This window comes from Mandrillus leucophaeus, unplaced genomic scaffold (assembly GCF_000951045.1).
Source record: "Mandrillus leucophaeus isolate KB7577 unplaced genomic scaffold, Mleu.le_1.0 Scaffold8, whole genome shotgun sequence".
NCBI lineage: Eukaryota > Metazoa > Chordata > Mammalia > Primates > Cercopithecidae > Mandrillus > Mandrillus leucophaeus.
This window is the reverse complement of record NW_012108696.1, coordinates 739,074-749,100: the sequence shown is the minus strand read 5'-3', so window position 1 is coordinate 749,100 and position 10,027 is coordinate 739,074. Positions and strand designations below refer to the sequence as shown.

General features: G+C 61.8%; 2 protein-coding genes across 4 annotated transcripts in view; both read right to left on the bottom strand.

Annotated features, from left to right (window-relative positions):
* The window catches only part of LOC105530017 (chromosome unknown open reading frame, human C19orf71), a 5,401-nt gene extending 3,795 nt beyond the window's left edge, over nucleotides 1–1,606 (bottom strand). Inside the window, exon 1 of the mRNA XM_011967338.1 lies at nucleotides 1,491–1,606. Within this exon, the coding sequence (XP_011822728.1) occupies nucleotides 1,491–1,573 (83 nt within the window). The 5' untranslated portion in view covers nucleotides 1,574–1,606. The remainder of the gene's footprint in view (nucleotides 1–1,490) is intronic.
* A 2,955-nt stretch (nucleotides 1,607–4,561) lies between these two features.
* Nucleotides 4,562–10,027, bottom strand: part of FZR1 (fizzy/cell division cycle 20 related 1 (Drosophila)) — a 16,690-nt gene continuing 11,224 nt past the window's right edge. For 2 of the 3 annotated variants that reach the window (XM_011967335.1, XM_011967336.1), the window contains 7 exons: nucleotides 9,883–9,948; nucleotides 8,928–9,030; nucleotides 8,649–8,833; nucleotides 8,123–8,356; nucleotides 7,363–7,467; nucleotides 6,223–6,315; nucleotides 4,562–5,940 (listed from right to left, as the gene is read on the bottom strand). In XM_011967335.1, coding sequence (XP_011822725.1) covers nucleotides 5,899–5,940; nucleotides 6,223–6,315; nucleotides 7,363–7,467; nucleotides 8,123–8,356; nucleotides 8,649–8,833; nucleotides 8,928–9,030; nucleotides 9,883–9,948 — 828 coding nt within the window. In that variant the 3' untranslated portion in view covers nucleotides 4,562–5,898. Of the gene's footprint in view, nucleotides 5,941–6,213; nucleotides 6,316–7,362; nucleotides 7,468–8,122; nucleotides 8,357–8,648; nucleotides 8,834–8,927; nucleotides 9,031–9,882; nucleotides 9,949–10,027 lie in introns of all 3 variants that reach the window. The other variant, XM_011967334.1, reaches the window with a different exon arrangement.

The window sequence follows — 10,027 nt, the reverse complement described above, 5'->3', positions numbered from 1 at the left end:
CTCACTGCAACCTCTGCCACCCAGGTTCATGCGATTCTCCTGCCTCAGCCTCCTGAGTAGCTGGGATTACTGGCATGAGCCACCATGCCCGGCTAATTTTGTATTTTTAGTAGAGATGGGGTTTCACCATGTTGGTCAGGCTGGTCTTGAACTCCTGACCTCAGGTGATCCGCCTGCCTCGGCCTCCGAAAGTACTGGAATTACAGGCGTGAGTCACTGCACCCAGCAGCCTGGCTGATCTTTTAATTTTTTTATAGAGATGGGGTCTCACAGCTGGGTGCAGTGACTCACGCCTGTAATCCCAGCACTTTGGGAGGCCGAGGTGAGCAGATCATGAGGTCAGAAGATCGAGACCATCCTGGCCAACATGGTGAAACCCCGTCTTTACTAAAAATACAAAAATTCGCTAGGCATGGTGGCACATGCCTATAATCCCAGCTACTTGGGAGGCTGAGGCAGGAGAAAGGCTTGAAGCAGGGAGTCAGAGGCTGCAGTGAGCCAAGAGTGCACCACTGGACTCCAGCCTGGCAACAAGAACGAGTCTGTACAAAAAAAAAAATACAAAACTGAGCTGGGCATGGTGGCACACACCTGTAGTCCCAGCTACTCAGGAGGCGTGAGACAGGAGAATCCTTGAACTTCGGAGACGGAGGTTGCAGTGAGCCAAGATTGTGCCACTTCACCTTAGCCTGGGCAACAGAGTGAGACTCTGTCTCAGAAAAACAAACAAACAAACAAAAAAACTGGGTCTCACTATGTTGCCCAGGCTGGTCTTGAACTCCTGGGCTCAAGTGATCCTCCTGTCTCAGCCTCCCAAAGTGGTGGGATTACAGTGGGCCACCATCCCCAGCCACCATCTTGGTTTAATTTCTTTCCTTGGAAATAGAGCAAAGGGCTTTCACTCTTCTTTTTCATGGCTGCATAGTATTCCATAGTTGTTTAAACAATTGCTAATAGACACTGTATTGGGGTGACTTGCATACCTCCAAAATTGCATCTGCTGAGAACCTCCGGACATGGCCTTGTTTGGAAATGGTTTTAGCAGATGCAGCTAAGATGAGGTCACCCCGTGTTAGGATGGCCCCGAATCCAGTGCCTGACGCCCTTATAAGGAGAAGGAAACTTGGATGCAGACAGGAAGGCCGGGTGAAGACAGAAGCAGAGACTGGGGGCCAAGGAGTGCCTGGGCTGTGAGAGGTGTGGGACAGACTCCCTCAGCCACAGAAGGGCCCAGGCCCGCACACGCCTGGATTTCAGAGGGTGGATATTTCTGCGGCCGAAGCTCCCAGTGCGTTTGCAGTCCTTGGAAATGGCCACAGACACATTTGTTCTCGGCCTGTCTCCAGGTCTGTGGCCCCCACAGTGAGCGGCCGCAGGCTGGAGGGGAGCAGGAAGAGCTGGAGGGGAGCCTTTTAGGAATAATGAGTGACACATGCAAGACCCCAAACCAAACCCCATGTAACCTGACACCCAGGGAGGGAGGGGCTCACCTGTAGAGAGGTGCTGGGAAGCTGGCCTCGAGGGTCCCCCAGGGGACACAGGGCCGGGCAGCCTCTCGCCTCAGGGTTTGCATGTCTGCCTGGGTCCCTGGCGCTCCTGCCAGGAAGGCCTCCGAGGCCACTGTTGACAGCATAAAGGCCACCCAGTGTTCCGGCAACAGCGCTGACGGCTCCCTCCTCCCAGCAGCGGGCGGGGTGAGGTGGCCTCAAGCGAGGGGAGGGCTGGAGAGTCGTTCTGAGTATTTAACAACGGGGGGTGACACAGTGTGGGTGGGCAGGGGCACGGCCAGGGCCACTGCCAGGTGGGGTCCGTGGCTGTGAGCCCCCAGCTCTACGCACGCCCCACCTGGGGCCTGGCCTCTCCATATCCACACCCCCTTGAGGGGCTTCTGTCTCCCCCTTGCACCTTCGATCGCAAGAGGCGGTGCCCAGTCAGGGGCGCAGGCACCTGGCACCCCAGCTCCTCTCTCCTCACCCGCTCACACCCAGTCTGTTTGTAAAACACACCCAGGATGAGACCCGCACACGGGGCCTCACAGCAACACAATTTGTGACAACCCGAGGCGGAGAACACCGAACACCCAGTGAGGGGGAGGGGGCCAGCCATGTGCTGGAATGAGATTCAGTCACCAGGAGGTGCGAAGCTCTGACCCAGGCCACAGTGTGGATGCACCTTGAGGATGTCACGCTCCTCTGAGCCAGACACAGAAGGGCATGCTGTGATCCCACTTCTGTGAAACGTCCAGGACAGGCTGATCCACAGAGGCAGGGAGAGGGTTCGTGGGTGCTGGAACTGGGGAGGCGGACCTGGGGGTGACTAGGTGATGTAACGGGGACAGGACTGCCTTCTGGGTGATGAGAATGTTCTGGAATCGGAGGTGGTGGCTGCACGGCGTGGTGAAGGTACTGAACGCCACCTCACTGTAAGATGGTAGATTTTGTATTTTACCACAATTAAAAAATAATAATAATAACATAAAACCCAACAAACATCCAGGAACCTCCTGCCTTGCCTCCTCTGGCTGGCCCTGGCCTCGGGCAGAATCCGGCTTGGGTGGGGGCAGAGCTTACACCCTGGTCTCGGCTTCCCCTGCCCCTGCGTCGGGTCCCCACAGAGTCGACCCTGCCTTTCCCATCTGGACAGGCACCCAGGGGCCCCAGTCCCTCGGGGTAAGTGCCAAAGTCCTCCCTGAGGCCCACAAGGCCCTGCCCTCCTCTCCTCACTCTGTTCCTCCCGCATGCCAGGTGCCGTCCTGTCCCAGGGCCTTCGCATGGCTGTGCCCTCTGCCTCTCACCCAGGTGTCCCTGCCTCCTCTAGCCCTGGCTGAAATGCCAGGCTTGCGGTGAGCCCCTGATCCAAGGCCGCCCTTTCCCAGGGCCCCTTCCGCACCCTTGTGACGCCGCCGCCTCACTTCCTCATAAGCTCCTGTCTCTGGGCTGTGCCCCCCAGGCCAGCTCCACATGGGCCAGGTCTGCTCAGTTTCATCATCTCCAATGCCCAGGACAGGACCTGCCCCGGCTCCTTCACCGTCTTCTCAGGCACCGTACAAGAGCGAGCCTCAAAACTACCTGGGGCCTCCTGGCTGCCAGGCACCCCCGACAGCCTCCCTTGCAGCCCCTGGCCCCCAGGCCTCCTGGCTCCCCCAACCACTTCCCAGTCATTCCTCCTGTTCTCCCAGACCCCGGGGAGGCACCAGCATCCCCTGGGCCAGGCTCCTGGCTCCTGCCTTCTGCACCTCTCATTGCAGAACCTGCGGCAGCCTGAGCTTTTCAATTCTCTTTCCCTCTCACTGCACCACCTACGTTCCAGGATCAACAGAAAAGTCGCAAACCGCCCTGCGGGGCCCTTCGTCAGCCTCCCGCTCCACCCGGGCATCTCCCAGCCATGGCCAGGGTCGCCCCAGGAAGTGATGGCCCCACTGGCCTTGGTCTGTCGGGTGGAGTTGACAGCAGAGGCACCTGCCCCAGCACTGCTGAGCGGCCCCCGTGCCCCGCAAGGCCTGACGGACGCTCCCCTGGGGCCCCTCCACCCCTTCTCGGCTGTCCTGGGCTGTGGGGAACCAAAGCCCCCATTTCTACACAAGTCCTGGCCCGTCATCATGGGCCCCTCCCACCACGGCCTTCACCCCACTTGCTCTGTCCCTCCTGGTCCCGTCTGGCCAGCCCTGGGGGTGAGCTCAGCCCTGTTGCGCCCACCCTCCCTCCCTGATGGGCTCAGGCGAGCACCTCCTCCCGGGAACAGGGCCGTCCGGCTGGAGCGCAGGGACTCGCCTGGAGTCCAGTCCTTGGCCCCGCAAGACTGTGGCCGGCGACCCGGCAGACCGGCCCGGGAGGGGTCTCTGCGGCCTTCAAGGGCTGAGTTCCCCATCTGTGAAATGCAGGGCTGGGAAGCCCCTCAGAAGTTGCTTCTGCAGCTCCAGAGCCAGATGGGGACTCTAGGGCAGGACCGTGTGACCCCACTCTAGCCAGGGACCTAGAGCCAGCCAGCCCCGGCCACACATGAATCCACGCGTTTAATGACAGCGTCACTGCATTACATGAGAAAGGCTGATCTGTCCTGGGAGGTCCCCCGCCCCCCTAGCATGGGCAGAACCAGCCCCAACACAAATCTCGCCCCTTCCCTCTGGCCCCGCGGCGGTTCCGGTCCCAGGAGGAGCCTTGGAGGCCCCCGTAGGCTGTGCCCTGAGCCGGCCACGCCCCGAGGCCCACAGCGACAAGGCAGCTCTTTGGCACTGCAGGGGCTGCTGTGGGCAGGGCGGGCACGGGCGAAGGCAGGGTTGGTTTTCCTATTTAAAAACCCCGAAAACAGTAAGACCTTGACCACGGAAAATCCACATTGCCACGTGCACCGGGCTCCCCCCGCGCGGGCGGGCAGCGAGGAGTCCACACCCGCCAGACAGAGGTGGGGAAAGTCTCTCCAGCGAATGTGGAAGATCCACCCGCTTGAAACGACGGGGCTTTAAAACCAGGACCCCGTCTCCCAGGAGCAGTGGGTGGGTCCCGGCCCCTCCCCGTCTAGCCTCAAACATTTCCAGGACTGCTCAACAAAAACACAAAACAAATCCAAAGAAAAGTCACAAATACATATGTACACATGCACACCAACCCCACTGGGACACCAGGCTATTGGGATGTGGGGAGTGGGGGTTCCCAAGCACAGCAGGGTGGCAGGTGGGACCCTCGGACTCCAGCCCGCCCCACCCTCTCCACGTCTCCACCAGTGAAATGGGAAGGGGCGGGGGGGCAGGCAGTGCTCAGCTCAGGCCCCACTCCCCAGCCTTGCCTCCCTCCCCGCCTGCTGTGCGGCTTGGGAGCATGACACAGAGGAACAGAGGAGCCCGGGAAGCTTCTGGAAGGACGGAGGGCGCCCACCTCCTGGACCCCTTGGGTCTCCTTGGCTTCCCCATGGCCGCTGGCGCTGGTGGACAGGACAGGCGAAGACACAGGCAGCCTGGGAGCGGGGGCCACACCGCCGCTGGCCTCCACAGGACCCAGCCACCCAGCAGGCACGGGGGACGCAAGTCTTGCGCGGGGAAGGGGGACGCTGGCCCAGTGAGGGCACGTGTTGAAGAATGCACGAGGATGTGGCATCTGTTGTGCTCCTCTCCAGCCAGGGCAGTGAGCAGGCCCGTGTTCAGTTCTCCTGGGGTGACGAGTCCAGAGCAGACGTCCTCCTCCGGTGTGAGGGTGATGCTCAGCCAGGATGCACAGGCCCATCTGAAGCCCACTGCCTGCCAGGTGACGGCCGTGACACAGATGCTTCCAGAGACACTGCTACTTCGAGCGGTGACAGCAGAGGTGGCTGCAAGGACGCCGTGAAGCCCAGGCGGGGACTGTCTCCTGGATCCACAGGCCGGTTCCGCCAGTGGCCCTGAGCCATCTGCCCAGGCCTACACGTCTTGGTCTGGCCTTGGGTCTGGCCTTGGGTTTGACATAGTGGGACTGCAGCCGTGAATGGGCAACCGGGGGTCTGAGGCCCCCACCAATCAGCCCTGGTATCTGGTGGTCTGTTCCGTGCAGACGTGGGCAGTTCCAGGAAGAGCAAGCGGCGCCGGTGGGCAGGTGATGAACAGATGGAGGCAGTGAGGGTCCCAGGGGGCGTCCATTGCTCTGAGTACAGACGGTCTGAGCCGGGACCATCCAATGTGGTTCTTGCCCTTTAGGAAGGGAGACAGAGCCCCTGATGCTGAGGGTCCCCGACCACGTGCCCACCCCAGATACTGGTGGACATGGTTCACAATCAGGCATTTAATGAGACTCCAGGATCCTCCAGGCCCAGCTCCCCGCCCGCCCGGCCGCCTTCCTCGGGGGACAAGCGCTGGGAAGGCAGGGTCCATGCAAGCTGAGGAGCTGGGGTCCTCCGACGATGGCTGGCGTGGTGCGGTCCTGCCCGGTAGGTTTACCGGATCCTGGTGAAGAGGTTGAGCACAGACACAGACTCCTGCAGACACATGGGGGTGGGAGACACGCTGAGCCGCAACCCTAGGGAGGAAGCTGCCTGGAGGGAACCTGAGGCTGTGGGGCTTGGTCCTGAGGGGCTGGGAGGTGCCGGTCCAGCCTCGGCCTGCCACACTGCCCCTGACACATGACCCGGAATTTGACGTAAGGGAAGCTCGGAGGTGGGGGGACCCAGGGGAGGGTACGCCAGAGGACAGTGGGGATAGGGACGACCTTGGGACAGGCTGGGGCGGGGGCGAGTGGCGCTGATACCGACCCACTTTACCTTTGTCGAACGGGTTTTGCTAAAGACATTCCAGAACCTCAGGGTCTCGTCTCCAGCACCAGTGACGATGGCCTCCCCATCAGGGGACATTGCCTGTGGACAGGAGGGAAGCACCCCATGTCACCGGGCCTCTAGGTGCCTCAGGACAGTGCTGGGGGACCGAAGGAAAGGGGAGCAAGGTGTGGGGTGGCTGGGACCCCCAACCCAGGTTGCATGGGCAGAGCCCAGACTCTGGGACCAGGAGGGAGGAGCAGGCCGGGGCCACCACAGGAAGAAACCAAGGATGGAGTCTTTTTGTTTTTTTTTAATTTTAAGACAGGCTCTGGCTCTGTCACCCAGGCTGGAGTGTGCAGTGGGGCGATCCTGGCTCACTGCAGCCTTGATCTCCTGGGCTCAGGTGATCCTCCCATCTCAGCCTCCTGAGTAGCTGGGACTACAGTGCACACCACCACACCTGGCTCACTTAAAAAAAGGTTTTGTAGAGACGGGGTCTTGCTACGTTGCCCAGGCTGGTCTTGAACTCCTGGGCTCAAGCGATCCTCCCACCCTGGCTTCCTGAAGTGGAGGGATTATAGGCGTGAGCCATCGCACCTGGCCAAGGTTGGAGCATTTTTGCAAAAACACAAAGGACACCCCTTTGCAAGGTGGGGCCGTCCACTCTGAGTAGATGAGGGACTGTCAGATGCGCGGATGAAAGCACAAAACATGTTTTTCAGGGAAGAAATAAAACCTTGGCCAGTGAGGGCACGTAGGGTCAAGGACGCCTCCTGGCCCCCTTCCAGCGACGTGCACACAGTTACTGCGAGGACGGCCACGGGGTCATCTGAGTGGTCAGGTGTGAGGTAATTTTGGCCTTCCTCTTCACCCCTCTTTTTGGGGAAAATAAACAAATGAAGAGGCTGAGGTCCTCCAGGAGGACAGGGCCCACACCTGCAGGGCTGGGGAGTTCGGTAAAGCCCATTCCAACGCTGGCAATACAACCAGCACCAGATGCTCCGACAGCCAGCCCCGGTGCTGGGTCCCGCGGGGTTTTACATCTGCACACCACCCTCCCTAAGAACACAGGACAGGTGCTCTGGGGCGGCCACGGCAGTTTGTCCAGAATCCCGGGGCACCTTGAAGTGCCTGGCGTGCACTCACCAGGTATAGCACGCGGTAGGAGTGCCCGGTTAGCTTGGCCACCTGGGTCAGGGAGGGGTACTTCCAGACAAGGATCTGGTTCTGTGAGTAGCCGTGCGTGCTCACCTGGAGGGTGGAGGGGGCACCGCGGTCGGTGGGGGGAACGAGGCCGGGCGCTATGCCTGCTGCCTCCTATGTACCCGCCCGAGCCCGTTAGAGAGCTCGGAGCCGCCAGCCAGCCCGGGAGGAGCAGGGGATACGGGGATGTGGCTCTGCCTCCTGAGTCTGTCTGGGAGGTGTGAAGGCCACAGGTGTAGCCCTCCACCCACCGCCAAAGGCTGGAGCCCAACAAGGACCCACACAGGGCCCACAGCCCCTCTGACCCGCCTGCAAGTCATCCCTGACACTCTCCTGGTGGCGCATGCCTGGAGTGGCTGAAGCAGGCCAGGGTGCTCCGCAGAGCCCACTTGCTCCTGGGCCTCCCCTCTCAGCAGAAGCAGCTGTGGGAGCTCCCCGGCTCCTCACAGAGCCGCCAGGTGTGGCTGTGACGAGGGCCCAGAGGCTCCAAGTCTTGCCCCAGGTGAGGCCCTGATGGGGCCCAGGGGCCTTGCCTTCCCCCTCCACCCCCGACAACTCCCTGCCTCCCTGCCCAGCCTCCTTCCTCCATCTCCCTTCAGCGCCTCTGACCCATCTCCCCACAGGCCGCTCTCAGATGGCAGGCAAGGGGCCAGCAGGACACACATCCTGAGGCCTGGTGGGAGGCTGGGTCACCCGTGCTCACCAGCTCGTTGGCGTGCTTGGACCAGGCCAGATTGCACACTTGGGAGCCCGTGTCGATACACTGCAGCGGCTGTCCCGTCAGCGTGTTCCAGAAGCGGATGCAGCGGTCGGCTGTGCCGCCCCCCGAGGCCAGCAGCCCGTGCTGATGCGGGGACCAGGCGATGGCCTTCACGGCCGCCAGGTGCTCCGTGTACTGCTGCACGGGGCTCAGGCTCGAGTGATTCCAGACCAGCAGCTGGGGGACAGGGGCTGTGAGGCCGGGGCTGTCCCAGCCCTGTGGTCCCATAGGCTGGTCCTCACCCCACCCCACACCCCTCCTGCTGCTCCCTCAAGGACCCCTGGGGGCACACGCTCGTCACCCTGTGCCACAGGGCAGGACTGGCTAAGCAGGAAGGACAAGCCCAGGGCCCTGCTGATGGCTGTGGAGTGGGCCCCACGCCCACCCCCAGCCCAGGCTTCACCATTCCTGCCAGCGTGAGGGGTGCGGCTCCTGGGGAAGGGGAAGTCCAGGCTCGGGGCAGGGGTACCTTGTTGTCATTGCCCCCTGAGGCGAGGAGCTGGTGGTCTGTGGACCACTTGAGCCCGCACACCTCCTGCCGGTGGCCCTGCAGCCGCCGCTCTGACTGCAGGGGTGGGGTGCGGATGTCCCTCTGCAGGATCATGCGGTCGCGGCTCCCGGACGACAGCTGCTCAGCGTTCCAGGCCAGCGCCCCTGGAGGCCAGGCGGAAGTAGGGGTGAGCCTCTCCTGGCCTCGGGGAGCTGGGGCCTTGGGGAGCTCACCAGCCATGGGACCCGGGCACCTCACCGACGCGTGCTGTGTGGCCCTCCAACATGGACAGCTTCTTCCCTGCGGCCGCGTCCCAGATTTGCACAAAGCCCTTGTGTGTGCCCACCGCCACCAGGTTCCCCTAGGAGCGAAGGCACAGGCAGAGCACCAGCGTCAGGTCTGGCCCGGGGACTGCCCGGCTTGGACTTGGTCACGCCAGGCTCTCTCCTCACCGGGGCTCTGGGACGGCTTCCCTAAAGACTCTTGAATGCACGTCTCTTTAGAAGCAGCTTAAATCCCCTCAGCACATTCTGGGGTGGCGGGCACGCCCCACGCATGCGACGCCTGGGTTTGTCAGAGTCCAGCCAAGACTCAGGGTACGTGGACCTTCCCACAGGGACATGTCACACAGAGGGAAGGAGAAACTGCAGACACCGAGCTCCAGGTTCCACACATGCCCAGGAGCTGGGCAACACGTGTGGCTGTCTGCAACTGACTGAGGCGCATGAAAATCTAAGTGGATGGAGGGAGGGTTGAGTGTACACGCTGGACACAGCGAGGGGTTACAAGCACTAGGGGCAGCCCTGGGCAGCTCTGGGCAGGGGGCACAGGCCCTCCCCATGACATGCTTCAAAGCTGCTGCTGGGATGTTCTCATCGTAGTCTAAAATGGAACTAAAACCCACTCCACCCTGAGTGGAAACTGGAGCTCCAGGGGAGCGAGTCCTGGGTGGGCAGGTCCCACAGAAGGAACCGGGGTGTTGCTTCCCCACGGATCCTGCCATCCTTTCTGGGGGCCTGACGGGTGCCTGCTCATCCCTGTTACTCCCTCCACCAGGACCACACCAAGGCCGGGGACAGTGGGGGACACAGACCTATGCTTGGACACAGGCGACCTCAGGCCACACACTAGCCCCTGTGGGTCTTCAAGGCCCCCAACATGGTCAAGGGTCCCATCAGATCTCCCAGGTGGGGACCAAGCCCTCTGCACTCACCCGCTCAGACCAGCCCACGGAGGTCACTGAGTCCCCTTCCACCGAGAGGTCACAGAGCCGCGTCACCTGGAGGCAGAGGTCAGTGTGAGCTTTGCCGCTGGTCTCGAAGCCCCAGTCTATCCATGTGTACATTCACCCCTCCACT